This window comes from Castor canadensis, chromosome 9 (assembly GCF_047511655.1).
Source record: "Castor canadensis chromosome 9, mCasCan1.hap1v2, whole genome shotgun sequence".
Lineage (NCBI taxonomy): Eukaryota > Metazoa > Chordata > Mammalia > Rodentia > Castoridae > Castor > Castor canadensis.
In genome coordinates this window covers 144,242,200-144,270,019 of record NC_133394.1, presented here as the reverse complement: position 1 = coordinate 144,270,019, position 27,820 = coordinate 144,242,200, and the positions used below count along the sequence as shown (strand labels likewise).

At 39.5% G+C, this 27,820-nt stretch overlaps 1 protein-coding gene across 8 annotated transcripts in view; it reads left to right on the top strand.

The window, feature by feature from the left end:
* The window catches only part of Cc2d2a (coiled-coil and C2 domain containing 2A), a 99,655-nt gene that overhangs the window by 37,392 nt on the left and 34,443 nt on the right, over positions 1 to 27,820 (top strand). For 7 of the 8 annotated variants that reach the window (XM_020171637.2, XM_074042580.1, XM_074042584.1 and 4 more), the window contains 11 exons: positions 3,656 to 3,865; positions 4,805 to 4,908; positions 8,968 to 9,108; positions 10,144 to 10,300; positions 10,829 to 11,067; positions 13,964 to 14,141; positions 19,530 to 19,686; positions 21,993 to 22,140; positions 23,422 to 23,560; positions 25,358 to 25,561; positions 26,778 to 26,870. In XM_020171637.2, the coding sequence (XP_020027226.2) occupies positions 3,656 to 3,865; positions 4,805 to 4,908; positions 8,968 to 9,108; positions 10,144 to 10,300; positions 10,829 to 11,067; positions 13,964 to 14,141; positions 19,530 to 19,686; positions 21,993 to 22,140; positions 23,422 to 23,560; positions 25,358 to 25,561; positions 26,778 to 26,870 (1,770 nt within the window). The remainder of the gene's footprint in view (positions 1 to 3,655; positions 3,866 to 4,804; positions 4,909 to 8,967; positions 9,109 to 10,143; positions 10,301 to 10,828; positions 11,068 to 13,963; positions 14,142 to 19,529; positions 19,687 to 21,992; positions 22,141 to 23,421; positions 23,561 to 25,357; positions 25,562 to 26,777; positions 26,871 to 27,820) is intronic. The other variant, XM_074042583.1, reaches the window with a different exon arrangement.

Sequence of the window (27,820 nt, the reverse complement as noted above, 5' to 3'; positions counted from 1 at the left end):
GTACATATGGAGAATATCAACAAATGACCCATACACATCACCTCTTAAGTTTTGGTTTTCAGATTTCAATTGAAGGCTGAAGAATCAAGTCAATTTCACAGCTAAAATATACTCCTTGGGAGAAATTGTTGCTATTGTTTTCATGATAGTTCTTCATATGTAAGAAGTGAAAGCAGATACAACAAAAAGACAAAGATCTAGCAGTCCTTCTCACTAAGGAAAAGGGTTGGGGAATTTTGAACAGTGTAGCCCAGAGGCTACCAGAAGTTCTGGAAGCCTTTTGTATTTAACTGAATTGAGCTTAAGAACTTAAGGCAGAGACCACCAGCAATTATTGACATATGAGCTAATGTAGATTTGGCAAATTTGGGGAAGGAGATGAAAATTCAGATGACCCAGACAACACTACAAGTCCATACAAGCCTTCTGCCAGCATTGCTTACTCATACCAAGAAGAATACAAGGTGGAACCTGAGAGCCACACTTTGAGTGAGCTCATGACTCTGGAAACCTGCATGGAAAGAGAAAAGGCAAGGCAAGAACTAGCAGGCACAAAGCAGCTAGGCAGTCAGTGATTCTTCCTGTTCCATCTTTGAATTTAGGTGTACATGTCTGTGTAAGGAAGAGTTTTTAATTAACCCAGGTTATCTGGGTGATCATAAGACATGTAATGGCTACATGCAAATTAAAAACTTCTAACACCAGGGCAGGTGTTACTTTTACCTGAATGAAAGAGATAAGAAATGGGCCTCCATGTTGCAGCCTCAAGTGTAAGGACAGCCATGATCAGAACTCGTCTCTGAAAGGCCACACATGGCTTCCATAAGATACAAAGAACAGTGAAAGGTGAACCGTGAGGATGTTTCCTCTGAAACATTCAAGAGGCGATGCTTGGGAGGAATTGTTGGTACTGGTTTTTTGATAGCTCTCAATATATAAAAAAGGAAGGTGTGATAGTTAGATTTTTGTTGTTATGACAAAATACCTGTGAGAAACAATTTAAAAGAAGGCAGATTTATTTGGGCTCAGTTTCTGAAGTTTTGGTCCATGGTCTCTTGGCCCATTGTGGAGGGCCTGTAGTAAGGCAGAGCATCATGATGGAAAGAGAGCATAACAGAACAGAGTTGCTTAGCTCATGGTAGCTAGGAAACAGAGAGAGAAGGAAAAGAGAGACAGAGACAGAGGGACACAGAGACAAAGAGAGAGATAGTAGGGGGCAGGAACAAGATGGACTTTTCAAAGGCACACCCCCAGTGACCTACTTCCTCCAACCGAGCTCCAATTACTAACAGCCCCTTGAGTATGAAGTCCTCAGTGGGTTAGCCCATTCATGAAATTCACACCCTCATGGTACCCTTGCCTCTCAGTAACACCACCAGAGGGAACCAAGCCTTCCACACATGAACGTTTGGGGAATACATTTCATATCCAAACCCCACAACAGAAGACAAATGCAACAAAAAGGCGAGGAACTAAGAGTCTTTCTCTCTAATAGCAAGAGAGGTGGAGTCTTGAGTAGTCTAGTCCAATAGACACCAGGAGTCCTGGAAGCTTTCCTATTTGGTTGAGCTGAGCTTAAGGCAGATTACCACTAGCAATTATTGGAACATGGGATAATACAGATTTGGGAAATAAAGTATATTTTGGAAAGTACTGAGATATAGTTAATTCATTTCTGTTCAAGCCTATAATATTTGTAAACATATACCAGCTTTACATTGACATTTTAAAAAATAAAAAGTCTGAGGCTGGGGCCATAGTTCAAGTACTAAACTAGCAGCCTAGTAAGCATGAGGCCCTGAGTTCAAATTCTAGCACTGCCAAAAAAGTCTCATCAAAGATAAATGGTATTGTTTTACAGAAAAAAACTTGATATTATATTAATATAAGTGTCGGACACATTGTATTAGTGTCCTATGAAAAATTCTAAATCCTAAATATACATTAATAGTGTAGAATCTGGAAAAAGTGTGGAATTGAGTGATGAAAATAGTCTTTCTTGAGAGGACTGACACACAGTAGGCAACAGCACAAAACAATGACAAGTCTGCCCGTGATGAAGGCTAGGAGTATGCTTTAGTACAAATGCAAATACTGGGAACCCTTTTTACTAAGAGTAACTGAAAATCAGATCACACCATAAAACCAGTGGGAATGCTGTCTTATACATACAACATGTACATGTACACACACACAGATACATCTTCCTTTTCTGTTCTTAGCCTCATAGGAAATAACATTAGAATCTTGTTTAAGTCACAGGTCTGTAATGCAAATCCCCTCTTCTGAGTTTCCACACTTTCTGTAGAGCCCAAGCTTTTTTCTGTCAATTTCCAGTCTTTCTTCTCCTCTAACTCCCACTATGTTGTAGACATGCATTAATCTTTGTTGAATAAATGAGATGGTATATATGAAGTGCTTGATATGATGCCTAGTGCTCTATAAAATGGTAATTAAATTTTCTCCCTCAGCCTCCTACTTTTATAGATGAAGCCATAATGGCCCAGAGACAAGTGATTTGCTTATGGTCCCAAAGCAAGTTCAAGGTAGAACCAGGGCTAGAATCCAAGGCTTCTTTACCTGATGCTATACAGGAGAATTAGATGAGGAGATTGTTGATCATGTTACCACAGTTTATGAAAGATGAAAGCTTCAGTTCTCTCTAGTGATTTTTTCAATTTCCATTTTACCTCAGAATTTGTGAATAAAACATTTGTACAATGCAATCTCATGATTTTCCAGACAACAAAAATAGCTTCTAAAGCTTATATCTATAAAAGAGAAGAATTGAGTCTCAAATCAGCATGTCCTGACTATAGTCAGTATCTATAGCCAGGAAAGAAAATAAAAATTCAAAATCAGAGATACCCCTCTCTTTTAAGCTTCCTACTTCAGTAAGCAGTGGTGATTGATGAAAAATTTCTTGAAGATTTTACCAAAGAAAACCAGAGAGAATTATCTGCCCTGATACATTGAACAATTCAAGAAATTCCCACAGGAAATCTCCATTCCTGTTTTTTGTACAACAGGCTCAGCTGTTCCCCACCCCTTCCTCTGTTATTTTGCCCATTGACTACCCCCAAACTGGATACCAGCATGAAGTACAATTAAGGAAAAACTCTCTTGCTTCTGTGTACAAAACAAAAACTTCTCCACGTTTTAAAATTTTAGTTACATGGGAATACATCTATGATCCAAATAATAATGACCAGGTTGGGGCTGGAGGTATGGCTCAAGCAATACAGCACCAACCTAGCAAGAGCAAAACTCTAAGTTCAAACCCAGTACTACCAAATAAATAAATAAATAAGTTGGGACTAGAATCTATGCTTCTCACAGTTAAAAAAAATTTCAAGGTCTCTAACTACAAAACTTAAGATTTCAAGAAACAGGATAGTCTGCAGGAAAAAGGTTAAAACTATGACTTGAGAGAGTAGCAAAGTCTAGAATGCATAGGAAAACAAGACTGAAATGGTTTCTTGCTTGGTCTTTCATTTTAAATATTCAGAAAAAAGCAGGGCCCTAAACAAGCAATCAAGTACCTGGTACCCAGCTTGACATGAGAGGAGACATTTTGCCTCTGTACTTTTGAGGACTAGAGCATCATTTAGTAAGTGCTTTAATTATGGCCATCCTCTCTCTTCTCTCCTGGCAGGCAGTGAAGTATGTCCACAGTAGTCAGCATATGATTGGATCTGGAGACCCACCAGGAAATTTCCAACTGGACATTGATATTTCAGGGCTAATCTTCACTCATCACCCTTGTTTTAGCCGAGAGCATGTTTTGGCAGCCAAACTGGTTCAATTATATGACCAGTACCTTGCAAGACACCAGAGAAACAAGGCAAAATTTCTCACTGATAAGGTACATGCAATCTCCATGCCTGTTGGTGGGGCTGGTTCTTTTGATGAGGCAAACAATGAAAATACTTTCTAGCAGCAAAATATTTCTGCACCTCTTTTGCATGTTCCCACAGTCTGGGATATGTGACATATCATCCTACCTAGAAGCCAAAGGAAGGGTATAGATGGTGTACATTTAATAAGCCCAAATTCAGCTGCATACACTTGCTTTGAAGAGGAATGTTTGTGTATAATGTAAGTGATCCCAACCATAAGAAGGGGGTATCAGATGGAAGACAAGTGGCTATTACTTGCTGAAGTGATCTCAGACCCTGGGACCATTGGCGGCTTGAGAATCCCTTTGTCCTTAGAGACATTTTTATCTTTATATATATATTTTTCCATGGTGTGGTTCCTAAACACAACTGATGCTCAAAAGAATGGCAACCCTTTGGACTTATTTCCAATGCAACAATATCCTATGGGATTTTCACAGGTAATTTTGACTGCAGACAATGTTAGTCTTATGCCCTCACTTTAAAGTCTTACTGCCCACATAAGAGATTATTCCACAATATGTCCTGTTATGAGTCTATAATTTTATGATTTCTTCATATCACAAAAATACTGTTGTGTATTCAGAACTCAGAAAGACCCCGTTAGCTGTGAAAATAAACACGTGTCTGAGACTCTAACATGAAAGTAGTATTTCTTATGAGCATACCTGGACTGTAGAACAAGGACAGACAAACACTATCCCTTATTATTCCAGACTTTTAAAAACAGGAAGAATATTTCTCTGTTCAAGTTCATTTTGGTGAAAGTTTAAAGACAGGTGGATGCTTGAACATCCACTCACAAAAATGCTCACACCATTTTGCCCAGAACTAAATGGGTCCAGCCATATTGCTTGTAGGGGATAGAGTTTCTAATGCAAAACTTATATCCATATCTTTTTAAGCTCCAAGCTCTAAGAAATGCTGTTCAGACTGGTCTTACAGAACAACCTCATCAATCTCTTGATACAACCCAAAAAACCATCAATGAATATAAGTCTGAAATTCGGTGAGTAAAATTTGTCATTGTAATTCTACTTTTCTTTTCCTACTAAATGTGTACTTGGGTAGAGTTTGTCTTTCTTGATAGTTTTTCTGAATGTACTTGAATACGTGTGAAATTCTGCCAAGTGAAATGAGTTATACCCATCCTATTAACACAAAATTTGAAAATATGAAGGAGGACCTGAGGAAATAGTAACTCTCGTACTCTGCAGAAAGAAGTCGAAATTGTTGCAGCCACCATTTTAGTGAGCAGCTTGGTGACAGATTAGTGAAATGTTGAAGGTGGACCCAGAAGTTCTGCTTCAGATGTGTCTAGTCAGAGGAGTCACGTGTGCACATGCACATGGAGAAATGTGCAAAGCATCACTCACAAAAGTGAGAACTAGAAACAACCCAATACCAGCAGGAGCACATCTTGATATAAGTGGATGTCTGTACCACACTTAAAATGACAGTCAGATCTCATGCACTGGCATGATCAATCTGAATGAAAAAACATCCAGCTGTCAGTGGATACTCACTGTGTAATATGGTTCACAGAGCCCAAAGAACACCTGAAACAATCCTTATTTGTTGTGGGTACCCACATGTATGGCAGAGATGGAAAAGACACATGCCAGTTCTTTGTCCTGGTACGGAGCAAAGGGTGTGCAGAGGAGGAGGTCTTCAAATGGAACTGTAACACTTCATTTAAAAGTCTCAAGTAAATAAGTCAAAATGTCAATAGATGTCATATTATTTATTATCTTCACTTGCCTGTTTCTTTGAATTAGACATAATTTAAAAATTGAAACATTAAAACCTTGATTATTGCCCAATAATAAGGAAATATAGAATATAAAAATCACCTAAAGTCCCATCCCTCAGGGAAACTCCTGGTTAACAGTTTTTTGTTAGTTCTTCTATAAACTTTGTACACACACACACACAAGCACACAGATGTGTGTATGTGTATATATTTTATTTTTTAAAGAAGTCGTGTTCATATACCATTCTGAAACTTGCTTTTTTATGTATAATGCATCTTAGACCTTTTCCTCTTAAAATGCATCTAAATCCCTTTCATTTAATGGCTGGCATTTATCATATGGACTTATTATATTCTGTGCAATCCCTAGTAGACAGGCAGTTATGTTACTCCTGTTTTATATTATTTAAATTGTGTGATAATTAAATTTCCTGTGTCTTTGTATTTATGAATGAATATTTCCACAGAACAAATGCTTAGAACAGAAAATAGTAAATCAAGTTGTTTCAGTGTATACTTTTCTTTACACAAACTAGGCATGAATTAGAAATTCTTCCAGAAAAATGGAAGTTAACGAAGTTTGTATACTATAATTAGAAAAGGATGAGGAATATGTTTAAAAATAAAAATTATTTTTATGTTAAAAGAAAAACATATTTCAGCCTCCACAAGTTTTGATTTAGCATACACTGAGTAAGAAAAAAGTGAAAGGGGCTTTGTGATATATACACAAGACCCTGGGTTTGATCCCTAGCACTGCAGGGAAAAAAAAAAAAAAACTGTTCTGAAAGCAGCCATGGTTTTCCAGGGATATCTATTAATCACTATTTGAAAAGCAGTCACCTGTGTATGACTTACTGACACACCTAGTGGAGTTACGGATCACAGACTCATCGCAAGAATCCCACAGCCCTTGGCGATGAAAATCTCTGAAACTTAGCACCTTTGATGCAGGAAAAGAACCGATTTCAGTTCTTACTGACTTTTCACTAAGTGGTGAAACAAATTCTAGACAATCTGCCCTGGACATCTTACCAAGTAGACCTGTTTCTTTAAACTCCCTACCAGCTGCACTGGGAGTTCTCCACCTGAGCATCTTCTGAGCATCAGATGGTGACTTTAACCTGGACTAGCACCACTTTAAGTATTTTCCCACTTTATTTTCCATAGCAGCACCATGACCATACTGCTGGTCCTCTGAACTGGACGAGAGCATAAAAGAAAGGAAACATGAATGTTCAGCAGGAAGGGAAAGACTGTTTAACTCTCTCCACTGGGGCTTTGCTGTTGATGTGCTCACTCTTGAGCAAATAAAAATTCTATGACTCAAGCTACTACTTTTATCAGTACTTCCCTTCTTGGCCGAACTTCTGGAAAGCACTCATGATCCATGCTGTCACTCCAACCTTCTCCAGCCCCCCCATCTCACTCCTGAGCTCACCTTGCCTCTGAAGCAGGATTACCACAGCCCCTAAGACCCCTGCAGCCCTCTCAGCTCTTGGATACTGACACTATCCCCACAAATTTCCTGTTGACATTCCTTTCCCTCTCCTGATGTCCTTGTCTCTCTGTAGTCACCTGACCTTTGTCTAGTCTTCCTCTTCTATCCAGTGTATAAATGTTCAGAGTTCCTAGGGTGTAATTTTCCTTTTAACCTTTTTAAAATCTGCATTGCTTTCTAAACTGAATTTACCCCTGTGGTGGTTTTAAAATCATGTGGAGGCCAGGGCTCCACACCTTCACCTGAGCAGGGTGGCCTTTCTCTATATCATCTATCTGCAAAAAAGTGTTCCCCAACTTTCTATGCAAAACTGTACTCTGCAAAACAGCTCTGGCCACAATTTCTAACTATATATTTTGAGATTTGTTGCTCATTTAGCTCATATGTCAAATTTTTTCTTGCTAAGAGGTTTTTTGTTTTGTTTTATTTTGTTTTTGTGGGACTGGGGTTTGAACTCAGGGCTTCACACTTGCAAAGCAGGTGTTCTATCACTTAAGCCACACCTCCTGTCCATTTTGCTCTAGTTATCTTGAAGATGGGGGTCTCACGAACCATTTGCCCAGGCTGGCTTCCAAGTGAAATCCTCCCCATCTCACCCTCCCAAGTAGCTAGGATTACAGGCGTGATGTTGAGGCTGGTATGTCAGCATCCTTGTTTTACAAACAAGGCATGGAGAAGTGAAGTAACTTGTCCAAGGCAAGCAAGAAAATGCTAGAGCTAGGATTCAAAGCTGGGTGATGTGGTTCAACACCTGCATTTTTAGCTACTATGCTTGACTGCTCCTCAAAGCAAATGTGTCTTATTCCCTAGTTTGTTACTCTTGCTTTTCTGACAACTTCAGAGAGTCCTGAATCTTGGCTATTATCTTTTGCATCTTCTTTTTCCTCTGCCACCAGCTGAATAATTAGAAACTTAGATCTCCTGACTTCTTTGTACCATTTCTACAGCACAAGTCATCACAAGCATGACCTCCAGAGTCAGACCTTCCTGAGCTCAGAGCTGCTAATTTCTGCAGCTTCTTGTTTTCTCATGTTGTATGTCATCATTCTGTATGTGTGTGTGTCTCCTGAGCCAAACTATAAACTCCCTAGGGACAAATACTTCTGAATGCCCTGGAATGACACATGGCACCTGTTCAAAAATTAAATAATTGTCTCATTCATTAATTAACTAAGTAATTAATGGCATAATAAAACACATTTGGCATCTGGATTTGGCTATCATTCATAAAGAAGGCTTAAAAAAGGTATTAAATAATTCTCAAATATGGGAATAAAGACAAAAGCATTTTCAAATGATGCCTCTTCAGATTAAGCCAAAAACATTGGTCATCTCATTAGCACTGAAAATTCTCCAAGGCATGCAATAACATTACATCACCTCCGTAGGGCAAAACTCATGATTTGTATTAACACAGAAAGACTTCAGTGTTTTACCATAACTGGGACACAGCACTTTTGCAGTGTTACAATAATTTAATCTGTGAGAACTGCCTTTACCCGGGTCCCTTATTGTCATAACTACAAAGGAGGCTGTTAGTTTAAGGGTGCAGAGCATTAATAAGAAATAGAAAAAATAATTTAGTTTAATTGAAGAAGTCACAGAGAACACAATCAAGTAAACCTCTCAAAAACAGGTGGGCATCCTATTATCTTCAAATTTGCATTAGTATTTGGTATTCTAGTATTTGCTTAGAAATAAGGTCGCTATCTAATTGAATATACAATCACTGTAGCATTATTAATTTCTTTTTGTTTATAAGCACACCTAATAACTTCTTAACTGCACTCATGCGTTGCACTGGTATCTTGTAGGCAAACAAGAAAGCTCCGTGATGCTGAGCAAGAAAAAGATCGCACACTGCTTAAGACCATCATAAAAGTCTGGAAAGAGATGAAATCTCTTCGAGACTTCCAGAGGTTTACGAATACACCCTTGAAACTTGTTTTGAGAAAGTAGGTTGTTTTTTCAAAAGTTGTATTATTGGACGATATCATACATCAACAAAAATGTATAAGACATACCTGATTTCTTCAGTAATTAGCTTAAAGACATGGAGGCGCTTGTTTCTTGGGGAACTGTTTGCTGTTATACCACCAAGCCACAAACACTTGCCAGCTCTAGACAGCTGATTAAGATTATTTAAAATGTATGGAGGAAACCTTGGCACCTAGAGCGTGGACACCAGACCACATCAGGAGTGGTAAAACCCCACTGTTGAGTGGGTGGTGGGCGCCACAGATTTATGACTCTCCCACCAGAGTCACACTGCCATTAAGATGGAAAGGGCTCTGGATAAATGAGTGCCATGGAACTCTTCACATTTATTTAAGCTGGTGTTGATATGGCCACAGCATCCTTTTAAATAGGACAGCCCCCAAAACTAATGTTCTATAGAGCACTCTGGGAAATACTGTTTTGATTGGACCAATCTAATGTGGAATGTCATCAGAATCATAGAGAAAAACTCAAATTATCAATTCAGTATCAAGAAGTGGTTTCAGGGGCTCAGCAGCAACAGAATGAAGAGTTAATAAAATAACTTCAATAAACTTTCTGCGCTGTGGGTTGAGCACTTGCAAGCATTGTGTCAGCTCCCAGCATGGAACATTTAACTCAGGGAGGAGAGCGGTCAATATCTTGGACTCAGGTTCTGGTTCTTCCAACTCAGCAACTGTATGCTCTTAACCTCTCTGTGCTGCAGTCACCTCATGGGTGATGACAGCATTTGCCTCACTGGCTTGTGAGTTAACACACACAACGCTTTTTAGGGTGGAGTGTTTGCCTCTCATGCATGAGGCCCAGGGTTCCATCCCCAGCACTGCAATAAATAAATAAATACATAAATAAGTAAAATAACGTGTACAATACTTCAACACTTTTAGAAGAGGGACTTGGCACACAGCAGGCCCAATTTAAGGATCTACTGGGAATATTACTCCCTTCCTTAATTCCAAGAAATAACCAAGATGCTATAAATTGATTTAAAGGGAAAAAGTTGACCAGAAAGCAGATGAGGAAGCATATGAAAAAGAAATTCAAGCTGAAATAAACGAATTGTTGGAAGAGCTCACAGAAGAGTATGAACAGAAGATGGAAGAGTACAGAACTTCACACCAGCAGTGGAAGGCTTGGAAGAAAGCCCAGGTTTGCAAACCGTTCCTCAGCCTGGAGCAGGGCTGGCCTGGAAAGGGTAAGAGGGTGGCCCCTTGAGACAGGAGGAGGAAGCTGGACTGGCAGACAGACGGGGGTTTCCTGCTGGCTCCTTTCTGTCTCTCTCCCTGCCCCCCACCTCTAGGGATCAGGGAGGGAGATGAACTGGCTAATGCATTTGTTCCAAAATGCACCAAAGCCAGCTTCGTCCATAGATAATTCAGTAGTAGCACTCTGTATTTGTAATAACAGTAATACCAAGCATGGGATTAAGTATTTTATATACATCATCACACAGAATGTAGGGTATTGATACCTCTGCTAAGTGCTTTACAGGTGTTTCCTCATTTTGCCAGCCCTGGGAGAAGTCACACTTGGTGAGTGAGAGAACTGAGGCACAAAGTGGACATACTGATGGAGATGGGCCTGGTTTGTGTTCAGGTCTATCTAGCTTGGAAGACTGTGCACCTAAATGAAATTCCCAGACTCCTGTTTGACATCAGGTTGCCTCTTACCCAACAGAGGGTCAAGAAGAAGAAAAAGAAACAGGCAGCAGAAGAGCATCCCGATGAAGAAGCTGGGGAGCCCTATCCTCAGGAGGACCCCGTGAAGCCCATCCCTCCGGAGCTCACCGATCCAGCAGTCATAGAGCAGCAGGTGAGGGAGCGAGCAGCACACAGAAGGAGAAGGCCAGGGGAGCCTATGCTGGTCCCAGAGCTGAGCCTGGCAGGGAGTGTGACACCCAACAACCAGTGCCCCAGGTGAGCAGCTGTTCTAAGCATAAAAGAGCTCAGCACGCACTCACATGTGCATACAAATGCACAGTATGTGAAGTACGACTGTGGGGCTACACGGTGTGATCAAAAGACTCATTAACCCTGTCTGTATGCACAGGGTTGAACCATATGAAATTGCTGACGCTTGCACAATGGTGCTGACTTCCTAGCATTCACCTATCCGTGCATCCCACTGGCTATGCAGTAGCATCGTGCATAGAGCTGCTCTGTACTTCTGTGTCTGCTGCTCCCAGTGGCCACATGTGTGGCTTTGGGTTTGGGTCACTTATCTGTAGCCTCAATGTGCATCTTATAGTCACTGATAGCATGTCCCTTCTCCCTAGAACGAACAATAAAGCCTCTCCTTGCCCCTTGATTTCAACTACATCAGAGGCCAGCTTCTCTCTTTGAAGGGCTCACAGAAGCTCCCAAAGAGAGTTGTGGGTGTGTGCTATAGCTAGTATTTAATCAGGCAAACCTCTGAATTGATAAAAATACATTTTTAGTCATTCTTATGTATTGCCCAAGAGAAACATCACTTTTGGATTTTAATGCCCTAACCTTTTCCTTTCCTATACATACAATAAATTCATAAGCATAAATTATATGCCTACCCTTTTTTATTTTTATTTTTTAGCAGTACTGGGGTTTGAACTCAGGGCCTTGCACTTGCTAGGCAGGTGCTCTACCATTTGAGCCATCCCCTAGCCCTTTTTTGCTTTAGTTATTTTTCATACAGGGTCTCACTTTATTGCCCAGTCTGGCCTCAGACTGTGATCTTCCTACCTCACTTCCTGCCTACCTGTGATTACAGATACGCACCACCACATCCAGCTTATTTGTTTAGATGGGATCTCAATAACGTTTTGCCTAGGCTTACCTCAAACTGTGATCCTCCTGATCTCCACCTCCCAGATAGCTGGGATTATAGCCCTGAGCCACCATGCCTGGCTTTATCTATCCTCTTTTAGAATTGTAATAAAAATTTTAAAATTTTCCTACTAATTTAATTCCTATAGTTTATAGACATAGATCTCAAAGTGTAGCCTCAGGTTTGTCAAAATCAGCAACACATGAGAATTTGGTAGAAATGCAAACACCTGACAACTGCTGACCCACCCTGTAACTCAGGTGATGCCTAGAAAACCAAATTATCACACAGTCTCCAGGTGATCCTGATGCATGGTACACGCATCATAATCAACAAGAGAGAATCTGCTTAAATCCTCACTCCCACCAGATCCCAGACTTAGTTCTCTAAGACCTGTCACGATCATCAGGAACATTGTAGATGGGAATCCTCAATATTGCAACATAAAAAGCACAAACTTAAATCAAGTGAGTCTGTCTCTACGTTCACTGGGATGGCAGAGTTTATTAGAATGCCATTATAAGATTCCTACGACCTTGCTGGTTTCAAACTTCTGTTAGTATACTGACGATTTTTAAAAATACAACTTTTGTGCATTTTTATGTGTTCTCTCAACTCATATTCAGATGCTATACATAAATTAAAAATAAGAAAACTATTTTTAAGACACAAATACCATATCATATAATTTTGTCATGACACTCAAAATATGTAAGGGCAGGTTATGTTTCCTACAGAGAGAATTTGAGCTTGATTTTGGTGATCTTTTATGGTGAGTACCATTTTCAATGACAATATACACCTCAGACTTAAGAACTTTCAGAGTCTTGACTGGGCTTTGGGACTATAATCCAGATATTCCCCAAGCTAGTGACCATAATCTCTCCTTTGTCAGGCCATTAGGTGAGGGAAACCATAAAGAGAAAAGGACTATTTTGGATCTGTTTGCACAAAGATACTGGGAACAACAGCTCTGAGTAGAGTCCAAGTCCATGGGTGTCCTGGGTACTTGAATTTGGTGTTAAATGTCCTTTACAGAAAAAAAAAATAGCTGAAGTCAGTTGAGCAATTTCATGTTCTAAATTGTAGAGATATAAAAAGTTTAAAAGTTCCACCCAACTTACTGAGTAGGGAATTTCTGCTTAAGATGATGAAAGAGTTGGGGTATGGATAGCAGTGATGGTTGCACAGCATGGTGAAGGTACTGACTACCACTAAAATGTACACTTAATATAGCTAAAATGGCAAATGTGTTTTATATATTTTAACACAATGAAAAATTAATTATAACGGATCACATCAAAAATCTCAACAAGTTTTGGATACTAATGCCCTAACCTTTCCCTTTCCTCGATAAGCTTGAGTTGCTATTGATATTGTACCTGGCATTTTTTAATGGGTGTCTACAAATACGTAAATAAAATGAAAGCCCACTTTTGGAGGTTCTAATTTTTTAAGCTTTCTAGCTATAAGATTATTATGTTTCCAAGGTGCCAGGATACCAACTGTTATTCAAATGAGCAGTCACCCTCTGAAAATGTTGAGAAAAGGCTTGGATCTCAGAGAAACAGGCTTAATCTATCTGCTATAAAGTAGGCTATTACATTTTTAGTATAAAACTTATTATTCAAATATAAATCATTAGTGCCCCTTATGGTTTGAATTCAACCCATTTAACAAGGGACTTGTTTCCTTAAAATTTTGTTTTGGATACAGATGTAAGGCTTGTTAGAATATTGAGACCAGAGTTCAGTGAGACTTGACCCATAGCTCTTAGTGCTCCTGCTCTTTCAATGCCTGTTCATGGCTTCTCTGTAAAGTCCATGCCACATATTTCATATTATAGCGAACTCTGTATGACTTCTAGCTATTTTGGTCAAATGGGAGCTAACATGACCGATAGAGTTACCGCCAAGAGTCTCTTGTTATGTTCAGTGTCTATTTGTCACATATTTCAGCAATCTTTAGTAAATCAGTACTAATTACAGCTGCAAATGGTTCACTTTACAGGGTGGAGGTCTTGCGAAGGAAAGATGTAAAGAGGCGCTCGGTGTACTTAAGGGTGCTTTTCAACAGCAAGGAGGTGTCCAGGACAGTCAGCCGGCAACTAGGGGCAGACTTCCGAGTTCACTTTGGACAGATTTTCAATTTGCAAATATTCAACTGGCCGGAGAGTTTAACACTTCAGGTACACATTTTAATTATAGTCACTGTGCCAAGAATTTTATGATCACTGAAGATGTGAGGTGGTTTTAAATCTGTTGTATTCAGATGTCTTAATAGGCTTTCAAGAGGAACAGTTCTACCTCTTACCTTAAAAATGTCTTTTCTTTAAAGAAAAAAAAGTCTTTTCTTAAAGCAAACGAGATCTGTTATCCTACCCACCTCCTGAAAAGGCTGGCAGAATAGCAGGCAGATGGCTGAACCAGGCTGGGGAACAATGGAGATGGCTGGTTCATCCTTTGAAAAAATACTTCAATGTTACCATCTATCAGGACCCTCACAGGATGTAATAGAGGGATTGGCCTTGGAAGATTGTAGGGAGGGCTGGGCTGTGAAGAGAGTTCACAGCAGGTGTCCTCAACCCCTTTCAGTGGGGGAAGGGAGCCTGGGAACATGAGGGCAAGGGAGGTTAGGTTCAACACTGAGCCAAAGTGGGGACATCAACCAGGATATGACTGACTGGACTGACTGGTGAATAGCTTTCAGAACTGTGAGAATAAAGAGCAACCACTTGTGACAGATCCAGCACTACTAAGTGAAAGAGATGGAACTGTGTCTTTTTAATCAGAGAAACATGACTTAAAATGCTGCAATATAAGCTTTACTTCATGATGGAATTTTGTCATTTTGGTTTTTTGAGGTTCTAAGGATGAAACTCAGGGCCTTACACACAAGGAAGTATTCTCCCCCTGAGAAATGTATTTTTAAATCTACCTTAGCGTAATTTCTAAGGTTCAGTTTAGGCATATAGTTATAAATCCTGTTAGCAGTTACATTTGTACCAGATTCTTGAGTTAGAACAAATAATATTACAAATGCAAAGAAAGTAATAATTTCTTACATAGCTTCAACTTTGCTTTCACAAGAGCAGAATATCTGAACAGTTAAATGTGGTTTAAATTATATTTCCTGTCTTGTTACTTCATGAACATCCCACCCTGAATCTCACACACACACACACACACACACACACACACTTTGCTTAGTCAATGCTTCTTGAACAGGGATAATTTTGTCCCAGGAGGGACATTTGACAATATCTGATACTGAATGCAGCATTTATGTCATTTTCTGAATTATTGTACCACCATTCTTGCTATTTTCTAATATTTATATGCTTTCTATTCTCTTAACTTGAAGTATTATCAGAATTTTGTTAACTCTTGATTTTTCAAGAAGTATTTAAGCCTTAATCATTTTTCAATTTCTTACAAAATTCCTTACCCAAAAATACACAGGAAGTTGTATGGTTTCTCCTACAAGATTTCTATTGACTCTAATTATTTAATTATAATAAGGAATATGCCATAAAATTTCTATAAATCTTCAGTAGTTTAATGTATTTATTTTTTTAAATGTGGAATGTGCTGAAAATTTTGATTTTTTATAAGTAAAATTCTTATTTCATAAAGTTTGCTAACTTAATTCACCAAGATGATTCCATGAGATATTTGAAAAATGTAACCACCAAAGTTTCATTAAAATGCATCTTATTGACAGCTATGTGTGCAGCAGAGAACACTTAATGAGTTCATACTAAAGGGAGTTATCACCACTGCCTTCCAGCAAGCTTTAGGGTAACAGCCTCAGTTTACAATGAAAGCCAAAAAAGAGGGAGCAAAGCTTTGGAGTCAGGCCAAACGTCCACACAGCTAGTAAGTGGCAAAGTCAGATCTGTTGGTCCACAAAGATGCTGTGTCCTGGCCACAAGGCTACCCTCTATAGTTGTGGAAAGAGCTGATAGTAAGTGAGGTATTAAAAGACACATGAAAAGTTCAAAGTCATACTACATGCAAGTCCACCAGCTGCTGAGAGAAGAGAGCAATTCCATTTCATGGATTGATCTTCCAATGCCTTCTATCACGAGTCAGTATGTACCTTCCCAGCACAGTAATTCACAGCATTCATAGAAATACCAAACAGCATCTCAATGTGGAGTGACTCAAATTGATATGTAAACAAGGGAATTCTGATAGAGTGGGTAAGTGTTCCTATAGGAAGTCACAGGGTATAGTGATGGCATAAAATTGAACATTAGCCGATGTCCTAGTCAGTTCATACTATATGTTAGTCAGTTTTTCATCACTACAACAAAATACCTGAGAGCTCATAAAGAGAAGTTTATTTCAGCTCACAGTTTTGCAGTTTCCAGTCTATGATGGATTGGCCCCATTGCTTTGGACTTGTGGTGAGGAAGCATATCATAGTGAGAGCACATGGTGGAGAAAACCACTCACATCATGAGCTAGGGAGCAAAGACAGCTTGGAAGGGACTGGAGTCTCATAATCCCATTCAAGGGCACACCCCCAACGATTTAAATCCCACTAGCCGCCCCCCCCTTCAAGGTCCTAGCACCTACAGCACCTACCAAGAGTTCCTCTGTGAGAACCAAGCCTTTAATGTATAGACCTTTGGGGGACATTGAAGATCTAAATCACAGAAGGTTGTTATAACAAAGTACCATAGATTGGGTCACTTATAAACAATAGAAATGTATTTCTGTAGTTCTGGAGGCTGGAAGTCTGGGACCAAGGGGCCAGATGGTTGTGTTCTGGTGAGGGCCTCTTCTGAGCTGCAGATTGCTGACCTGTTGCATCCTCACAACAGAAAAGGAGTCATAGGGTTCTCTGGGGTCCCTTTTGCAATTGCACTAATCCCATTCATAAGCACTCGTGACTTTCATGACCTAGTCACCTCCCAAACGCCTCCCTTCCTGATACATCATTTTGGAGGGTAGGATTTCACAATATGAATTTTGAGGGCACACAGGCATTCTGTCCATGCAGTAGGTATTTAATAATTCAGACAATGATGCCTTGCTCCCTGCTTAGTGCAGTGTGGGCCTGTGACAGTGACTAATGCACTTGTAGCCTGTGCAACAGGGCACTTGCTGGGGCATCAGCTACCTCGGGCCACACATAACCAAGAAGTCAGACAGGAAGAGACTAGTGGTCTCTTGACCATAATCACATACACTAAGGTGATGCAGGAAGCTTTGATTTTAGCCATAGTTTTTACTTTTTTCTTGTTCTTTTACTCAGATTTTAAGTTCTCTTTCAATCACTCACTATTTCTCACCAGTTTGTCTAACAATTACATTTTATGGATCAAGGTTATTGTTTTAAGATAATTTTTAATTATTTTATCAACTTTTGGAATTTCCCTGGCCCACAAGGAAGACACAGCCCTAAGTTTTGTTTTAAACTACAACAGTTGTTGACTCAATTACCGGTTTTTTATTTACCAGCTGCCTAGTTTGGAGAAGTTTCTCTTCTCATGGACCCTCAAATCCAACAACTTAAACTGTCAGTTCTGTTATCTTGTTTAGTCTTCACCACACACCATCACATGGTGATTAAACAAGATAATATACCTAAAGCTCCTAGTGGGCTCATACAAAAGGATGCCTCAATAAACTAAAATTTCGGGCAAAAGCTAAATATTTTTTAAAAATAAAGTACACCATTTTCTTATGTTCATACTTCATGCCAATGAGTACATAATTAACAGGCCAAACCAATATCTCCCGTGCAAGAAACAATAGCCTACTACATGTTCACGTAGCTGTGTAGGATCGTGGAAGCATGGGCTCTTAAGAGGCATTGAAGCAAGCAATAAATAGCACTCCTTTTCCCAACAGAGATCTAAACCAATATAAAAAAATATAAAAGTATAAAATGAGGTCAATTATAAATTAATAGAGGCTTTAAGCTCATTTCAATCAATTACAATGTATAAAATACATTTTGGTCCTGATTCAAACAAAATATTCCAGACTGTCAAGGACATTTGAACCTTACTGATTGGTATTATAATATATATATATATATATACATATATATATATATATATATATAATATATAATATATAATATATTATATTCCTTGATACTAGTATTGTGATTATGCTTCCTGTAACCCTATCTTTTGTAGATACATACTGAATATTTACAGATTAAATGATATTTAGGTTCAAGGTATTGGAAAAAAGGAATAGTTGAGAGTACAGATTAAATAAGATTGGTGGAAAATTAGTGATGGTTAAGATAAGGCAATGGGTCCTGAATATATTATTATTCTTGTATAATACATGTTTGAAATTTTTTCCAAAAGAATTTTTAATACAGATAAAAATCTTTTTTAACTGATAAGGATGGATTTGGAGAGCGTGACTTACATGAGCCATGTGTGGGCTTCCTCCTGTGCTATCACATCACAGGTAAGCCCTGAACATCTCAGGTCACTTGATGGACCCAGCCTGTTAGAATAACTCACAGTGATATTAAGTCTGGGGTCCTGAGTTCAGTTCCTATGCAAATTTTGCCTTTGTCTTTGCCTCACCAGTCACTCCAAGCTCAGTTAGCCATCTTGCAAATGTAGGCTAGCAGATTCCAGAGAGATGAGGCCAGTATGGTTGCCAGGCACTATTTCAGCCTCACTGTAGGAAAGGACTTCCAATCACATGCCCTGAAAGGGAGGGTGGGCAGAGAGGATCCAGTGATAAGTGGAAAATGCCAGTTAGAAGAGGCTCTATTGTATAAGAAGAAAAATGTGAATATTAATAGTAGAAATGAAAGTAGTAAAATTAGCATTCTCAAAGAAATATGTACCAGTCAGACCTCATGGAGAAAAAGAAAAGAAACCAGCAAAACCGTGGAATATATTTTATTACAAAAGTAATGAGTCAAGAATACAGGGAAAACTTGACCACATGGCGGTCCACCTGAGGCTGAGTCATACTTTCTTCATCTGTGGTTGCCTCGTCAATGGGTCCTTCACCTTGTGGTGATGGCAATTATGAGACATATCATGGTAATTATCAGAGCTGCAGGTGCTCTAGTTACCGCCAGCATGGAAGAGGGTCTGGAAGGGGCTGGATGGGGCTTTAGTAGCTGAAAAATAAAATAGGTATAGAAGGGAAGAGTTTGAGAGATTCACTGAGTAGTACATTTAAACATGACACTCTAGAGTGCGTCTAGGGAGAAGGCTTCTACTACTTGAGGTTGGTGCACATAATAAACCACTAGTGGCATGTCCATATTGTCCCATCCATCGTACCTGATGCCATTGCTCCTGAGAACAACCTGAACCAGGAAGAAGAGAACACATACTCTCCAAGTAACCCATATGTTGGCTTGCAGTAAAAATGACAGTGGTAACCTACTACTCTGATTAGCCTTCCTCGCCAGGTGATTAGGTCAGGCAAGAAGAAACAGGGTGTCAACAACTTAGCCACAAACGTGGTATACATTGTTCTTCATGGCACAAACTCTAACGGTGTGTATTTATTTTCTGAGAGGGATCACATTCTATTGTCATTTTTATTGGCTGTTTCTCTTCTCCGGATTTCAGGTCTATGAAACTGTGGGGCACAGTAGCACCACCTTGCTAGCAGAAGTGTTTCTGCCTATTCCTGAGACCACTGTTGTCACTGGAAGGGCTCCCATTGAAGAAGTGGAATTTAGCAGTAACCAGCATGTGACTCTGGACCACGAGGGAGTTGGAAGTGGTATGGAAAGCTAACTAATTTGATGACTCATATTTCACTGTCAGCTTGAATATATCTTTGTTCTCTTCTCAAACAACCAGATAATTATAAAACTGCTATCAAAAATTCAAATGAAAACAGTCACTCTTTATAAACTGTTGTTGACCACGTAAATTTCTTATTGACTAAGTAACTATAAAGTAATTTGGTAGTGTGAATTAAGTACCTTTAAAATGCTCTTTGATATATTAATTCCACTTCAGTAATTTTTTGTAAGGAAATAATACGAAATGAAGACAAATGTTTGTGCATAAAATATATCACAGCAATATTTATAAGGATGAAAACATTACTAACTTTAATAATTAGAGATTATTAATGCTCTTATTTCTTCCTACAATTCTAATAAAATGCACCATGAACCTTCTTACTCTGTCCAACGTATTTCTTAACTTTTTTTATGCTGGAGTTTGAGCTGAAGGCCTCCTGCCTTGCACTTGCTAGGCGGTGCTCTTCCACTCAAGCCATTCCCTAAGCCTCTATGCAATTTCCTTAAATCTGTCTTCCAAGTCATGCATTCACTCTTTGGCTGTGTCTAATGATTAGAATTCAGCATTGTTTTCTCCTTCCACTTACTGTATTTTTTCAACTCTAGAAATTCTACATAATTCTTTTCCAGTCATTCTGGTCAGTTATTATTTTTTTTAACCTTTTCTCAGTCTATCAATCATTTCTTTTACATTCATTCATTCATTCACTTTATTTAAACATATTAAAATACCTTGTAATATTCTATCTGATCATTCCAATATCTGTTTACTAGTCTGATTCTGCAGCTTCTCATCAAGCTGGCTTTCCCCATTTCTGATGATTTTCTTATTTTTAGCTCACACCTGAAACTTTATCTGCAGGAATTCTTTGGGGCCCAAATCCAATCAGAGGTTAATTCCAGCTGTGACACTGACAAGCTGTGTGACTCTTGGAGTCAAGAGGTCTCTTTGAACATTATCTTCCTCATGCATAAAGCACATCCAATAAAACCTCCTTTAATGTTTCATACAGGTTTTTTGAAAGAAGTCCTTGCAATATGAAGAAAGGATCTGAACAACATAAAGATGCTATGATGGTGTAACAGCATTACTGTTTGCTATTGAATTCCAGACTGTGAAGTTACTATATTTAGTGCTTGAAAGGCTTTTCTTCCTGTAGTTGATTAAACATACTGCCCAGAGAGTTTTTAACCATTAGTTTGCAAGTCCTGGAGGCCAAAGCAGTGAGACCTCACATAGCCATAGCAGTTTAGTGACAGCTGACACTTGTTGTAGGCTCACCACAAATTGCTTCATAACGGTGGCCCACTGAATTCATGCTCCTCATTCCTACCTCAGGGCACTTGCACTTGCTCCTTCTGCCAGGAGTGCTCTCTCCAGACACATCTCGTGTCTCCCTCCCCTTCTCAGCCATTTATTCAAGACACTTTCAGGTAAAAGTTCAGCCCCTCCCCACCCTCATAAAGCACAAGTATTTCATATACCTTCCCTAATTCAGGGCTCCTTAGCACTTCCTGCCCTCTGATGTACTAAGAGTTTCCCTTATTTATTGCCTCTCTCACACAATCAAATACAACATGGGAAGAGGGATTATTATTTTTATTTTATTTTTTAAATTACTTTATTTTACTTTAGTGGTGCTGGGGTTTGAACTCAGGGCCTCATGCTTATTAGGCAGGCACTATAACACTTGAGCCATGACCCCAGACATTTTTTTTTGCTTTAGTTATTTTTCAGATAGGATTTTATGCTTTTTACCCAGACCAAGATCCTCCTATGTGTGCCTCCATTGTAACTGGGATTACAGGCATGTAACACACAGCTGAATGTTCTTTCTTTACTGCTAACTTCAGTATCTATGATAATGTCTGACATGAAGTAGGAGTTCAAGTATCTTGAATGGATGAACAAATAAATATCTTTGAAATAATTCTTTGAAGGAGGTGCTATTTTCCCTTATTTACATGTAAAAAAAAGCTGAGGCTCTGACAAGTTAAGTAATTTGCCAAGGGTCACATAGCTACAAAGTGTCAGGGCCAGGATATGCACACCGGTGGTCTCACTCATGGTAACGTCTACACTCTGCTGTCAGAGAGGGAACTGAGTAGCCGATTCTGTGCAGCAGCACCTGGAGACGTTCAGTGGCACTGGCTTGGGCTATGTATCGTCCTACCATCTCATCCACTTCAAGTTCCATTTGTCTACTGTCTGCATTCTTGCCAGGCCATGGCTCATTCCTTTCTAAACAATATTCTGTCAAATTTGATGCTTCCCTAGGAGTTCCCTTCTCCTTTGAAGCTGATGGCAGCAATCAACTGATTCTAATGACCTCGGGAAAAGTGTCCCACAGTGTCGCATGGGCCATTGGAGAAAATGGGATACCTTTAATTCCTCCATTGTCACAGCAAAACATTGGATTTCGAAGGTAATATGTGGCTAGAATAAACTGATGACCTATGTCAGCACCAGGATTAAAGCTATCTAGAGGTGGAAGGGGGCTTGTGATATCATATTCTTTCCTTTTATCTTTAGGTGCCCATATTTTCAGGGTATTTAAAAAATTGTTCTTAAGGAACAAATTAAAATAGTAACCCTCTAACAAATATTGGGTGCTTATTAGTGTAAGATACAACGAGAGCATTTATCCAATCTTCACAAAAATCTCTGAGGTCTTCATTCCCCATTTTACAGATGGGGAAGTGCACAGCATATGGTTGTGTGTATTTATCCATCATCAAAAGTTTGTTGCTAATGACTGTTGTACAGCCTTCTAGTTATACATAAGTCTATCTTCTCCAGCCCCCTTCCTGGGTTGCTAGATCCATAGTTGGCCCCAAGCATCTTCTTGTGGTGATGCTCATCCAGGCAGCCTGCATCTAGGCCTCTGTCAGAGGCATCTTCTTTCATTTCCCCATAGACACATCTTGAGTCAATCAGCTCACCATTTAGGCCTGAGTGGCTTCCTCTCTAAAGTAAAAGAATTTATCCTAATCATTGAGAAAACACTTTCCAAGTCAGACTTGTCCTTTCCAACGTGTGGGAAATCAAAATTGGGCTTGTTTTCTCCCTTTCATGCCCTCTGCATTTACATACCAATCGCCATCTTTGTATGATGAAAACCACGAGGAGATGCAGCGCTGAGCTGAATGGAGTCATTTCTGGTGGAGGCTTGGCGATGCCCTGGAGTGTAGGCACTTTGCATTCCTATCATTTTAGTGCTGGAGAACTTGCCTGGGCTTAACACTTCCAACACCCCAGGAAAGGGGGTAAAACACAGTCAGAGTAATGGGAAGTGCCACACTTAATAAATCCCCAACTGTGCCATGCTGAATGCCTGGGCCCCTGTTGAATTCCGGTAACTGTGGCCGGAGATGTGAGACTTCCAAAGCATCCTGGATCCATGTGTGGGCAGACTCCTCTTCCCTATCAGGATCTGGGACTCAGCACTTTATTACACTGGGAGAGCTAGAGGATTGGGTCCCATGTTTGCATTCCTTCCATTCCTATTTCCTTATTACCCTACACCATACTTATCAGCAATCATCAAGTAAAGAGAAGTGGCGAAAGTCCCTATGGCAAGAATGGCTTCTGTAAGCAATTCTGTCTCTGGAATTTGTGATTCTAACACAAACATCTGTGTGGTAAAGTCAGGCTCTTGGAGTCAAACAATCGTTTTGTTTTAGTTTTTGCTTGTTTTGTTTTCCAGTGCTTTGAAGAGAGCAGACGCCATCTCATCCATTGGCACATCAGGACTGACAGACATGAAGAAGTTGGCCAAGTGGGCAGCAGAGTCCAAGCTTGACCCCAATGACCCCAACAACGCCCCTTTGATGCAGCTAATCTCGGTAATTTTTAGCCAGAGGCATACATACCATTTCTAAGCTCCTGTGTTCTATGCAGTTCTGTTTGAGAGAACAGGAGTTGGGCTCAGTGATAGGTTTTAATCCCAGCTCTGCTGCTTACCTGCCTATGAGACCCAGGAGCACATCAATGCTTCTAAGCCCTGTACCACCCCCACAGTGTGGTCATAAGATGAGCGTTGCACATAAACACTTAGTTGGGCACACAGCAGAGTGCAATGAATATTAGCATGGTGTTGTTATTCTTTCCTGTGACCTCCATAAACCCCTAAGAAAGGTTTTATTTCCCCCATGCCACAGAAAGGAAACTGAGCTTGGAGACAGTCATACAGCTAGTAAGTCAATCCGGTTTCAGAGCATGTAATTTTTTTCTCACGCCCTGAAGTACTAAGGAAATCTTCAAGTACTTACTAGATAAATTGCTGTATCTACCATAACAGTCAAAATTCTTCAGTGAATTTATAAATAAAGTGGAGCATTGGTTAGTAAATTGTATTTCTTGGAATCAAATACAATGGGTTTCATTGTGAGCTTCATAAGTCTCACAAAAACACAGTAAGCAAGTGGGTGCTACATCATGCAACACATTCTCACAACTGAGGCTATTAATGTGAGTTCATCATCAGAGAAAATCATAACCTCTACGAAATTTTCATTTTCTTCTAGTCTTTGTAAGTCTAAGAGCAAGATTTATTTGAGTCTGACTTGTCTTTACAAATCTCCTTCCAATATGACATTTAATGTGGAAAATACAAATTCGAAAAAGTCCATATTACCTAAAGGGTCTCATATTCCATGTGAAGTATTCAAATCATATTTTGATTACTAGTCTTAAATCAACAATAATATAGTGCACATATCACACTCATCATTTTCTTTTTTGGGAATATTTGTTTTCCCATAGAAGAACAAAACACAGAATACCTTCCTGACTGGTCTCTTATTATGGACTAGGATTTTCCCTAACATAAAGGCACTATCCCCATCCCAAGGTCCAGCAAATCCCTGCTCTGGCCTCTGTCTGCCCAGGAAGAGGTCACAGGTGGCAAAGCACCAAGCAGAGAGGCAGGTCAGGCTTGGGGGAGTCCCACACTGCTCTGATTCTCTGTAGTATCCTAGAGCTGGCTGGGAGGTTGGCTTGCTCATCTCCATCTCTGGCTCACTTCTTAATGACCAAGGCCATGAGGTGCTGTTCAGGCAGGAAAGCATGGCCCTGAAGCAGAAGAAAGCTGACCAGCTGCCTCGGGGCCTTTATCTACATATGTGTACAGATATATTAAAAGGTCACACAGAAATAGAAAAAAATAAATAAAATAAAGATAAATAAAAAAGGTCACACATCATTGCCCACTTAGGCAGGGGCTTTGGATACCGGAATTCAAAGGGGGCTCAGGCATTCAGCAAGGCACAGTTGGGGCTTTATCAAGTGTGGCACTTCCCATTATTCACACTGTGTGTACAGTATATGTGAGTATCTTATTTCTAGTAGGCTCCTAGTTGGAATCTGATATAAATTCCTCCTTTTTCATTTTGTATATCTGTAAGAACACCTTTAGGAAGGAGGCATACCCAAAGTGAAACTTACCATTTTTATACTTTTGAAAAAAAGATTAGTGGTACTTTCTATAACTACTAAAGGAATATAATAAAAATCCACCTCATCATTATTATATTTTAATGTATTTTGCTTTTCAACTGTGTTAAAACTGTTCAACATTCCCAAAGCTCCTAGCTGGCTCCTCTGGGTGTTACCAGAAGCTGAGCATTTTCTGGTTTTTATAGGTTGCTAGCAGTGGTGAATCCTATGTCCCTGATTTCTTTCGATTGGAACAGCTGCAACAGGAATTCAATTTTGTCTCAGATGAGGAATTAAGTAGATCCAAGCGATTTAGGCTTCTTTGTCTTAGAAACCAAGAGGTGCCAGAATTTCGAAATTACAAGCAAATTCCAGTATATGACCGAGAAATTATGGAAAAGGTATTCCAGGTAAGAAATTTCCTGAAATGGGTTAATAAAATATCTGTTGTGTCATCTGATGTGCTGTTGTATATATTTCTTGTTGTTCTTGTTCTCAGTAGCAATATTGGTTTCTCTTTTATAGCACTTTTATATCTAACCCATCCTTATTTCTTCTTGAATTTGACATTTAAACAATGTCTCTGTCTCATTATAATACCATATAAGCTGTCCAGTAATCAGGATTCCGAGTCAGCTTGTTGAACTGCCTACAATTACAAATGTGAGGATGAAAACTATCTTAGGTATTACTATGGCTAATTATTCCTGCCTTAGTCAGGAATTCAATTCCATTTTAGTGCAATAAGTACTTGCTAAGCACCTACCTAAGGTGCAGTGGCAAAGCACTCCATGGAAACCTACAAGACATAATTTGAACAGCCATGGCTTAGGGAAGGCAGGAAGGAATCCCAGGAACAGGCTGGACATCCATCTGGGCGAGGGCAAGAGAAAGAACAGAGGCTCAGAGAAGGGCCAATCACAGAGGCAGGTGTGGGGCAGAGAAGCCTCTAAGGAGTTACAGGGAACAGGCTGTGTAGATGGGGTAAGGCTAGTGGAAAAACAGACAAGTTTGTATTTTATGAGTAAATGAAGAGTCACTTGATATTAATACTATTGTTATTTTTCATGAGAGGGCACAAAAGAACAAGACAGTTCCCAGGGGGCACACAGACTATTTTGTTGACAGTAAACAGGAGAGGCCTGAGCACACAAAGCCAAAGGAATCCATTGTCCTCCACGAGCTAAGCCAAGTCAGCTATAGCCAGGTGTCAAGTGGTAATAGTAATGTTTTAGTTGGAGCTTTTCACTGATTTTGCAATTGCTTTACTTAAAATAGGTAAGACAGAACTTAACCAGGGGCGTTGGCAAAGTTGTTTGATGAGCTTAGCATCTTGAATTATAACTACTTCCTCTCATCTCCATGCCACTGATCCTTCCTGTGTGAATACTTTAACTTTTAAACATAGAGTTCTCTTCTGCTAGTAAGGCAGTTCAACCAATGACTGAGAATCCTGGATACTGCATCAAAGATCAATTCTGAACCATTAGTTAGGAGGAAAGGGGAAGAAATGTTTACAACCATTCAATTATGACTTAAACTGCTTGTGGTAAGTAATTCCCTAATTACAAAAAGAGTATCAGAGTACTTAAAAATCATTAAATTATGATGTCCTTTGAATTTTAGGACTATGAGAAACGTTTACGAGACAGAAATGTAATTGAAACCAAAGACCACATAGACACCCATAGGGCCACAGTAGCCAAGTACTTCCAGCAGGTAAGAAAAATCATCAAAACCCTCTTCATAGGGAGAAAAGAGCCAGCAGTCCAGGAGGGGAAGTTCTCTGCCCTTACAAATGTCTGTGTCATCTAATACAAGCCACTTAACCTCTCTAGACTTATTTTCCCACAAATACAAATAAGAAACTGATTGCCAAGTGTCTTCACCTTTTGAAACAGGAAACCACTAAGATATGTGGTTTATTATTGGTGAGCACCTGAAATGGGATATGATTACAGCAGACCCCATTTCTTCTCTTCTTATTATTAGTGTGTGTGTGTGGTACTGGGATTTGAGCTCAGGGCCTTGTGCTTGGCATTCAGGTGCTCTACCACTTGAGTTATGCCCCCAGCCCTTTTTGCTTTTAGCTATTTTTTGAATGCAGTTTTGCATTTATGCCCAGGCTGGCCTGGGCCACGAGACTGCTAATCACACTTCTAACGTAGTTGGGATGATAGGTGTGTGTCACAGCTCCCAGCTTTTCATTAGTTGAAATGAGTTCTCATGAACTTTTTGCCAAGGCTGGCCTCAGACTGTGTGATTCTCACCATCTCTACCTCCCAAGTAGCTAGGATTACAGGTGTAAGCTACCAGGCCTGCTGGGACTCAGTTTCTAAGTCATGATTTTCCTAGTATCTGAAAGTTTGCATTTATGTTGCATTGCATTACAATGATTACCATTATAATCAGAAAAAAACAAAACTTGTTGAATCACATACTAACTTCCCTTATGCACTGAAAATCTAAAATTTAGCTGGAATATAATTTTAACTATTCTTTTTTCCTTCCTTTTTCTTATCTTCTTTTTTTCTCCTTCCTTCAACAAGTTTAATTTGTAAGAAGTGCTATAGTAACTACAATGTACTTTTTCCCAGATAGTTTATTCATTGTGACTCATGTGCAAAAAAAATGGTTTATGACAATTACAAGGTCCTCTATTTATACTA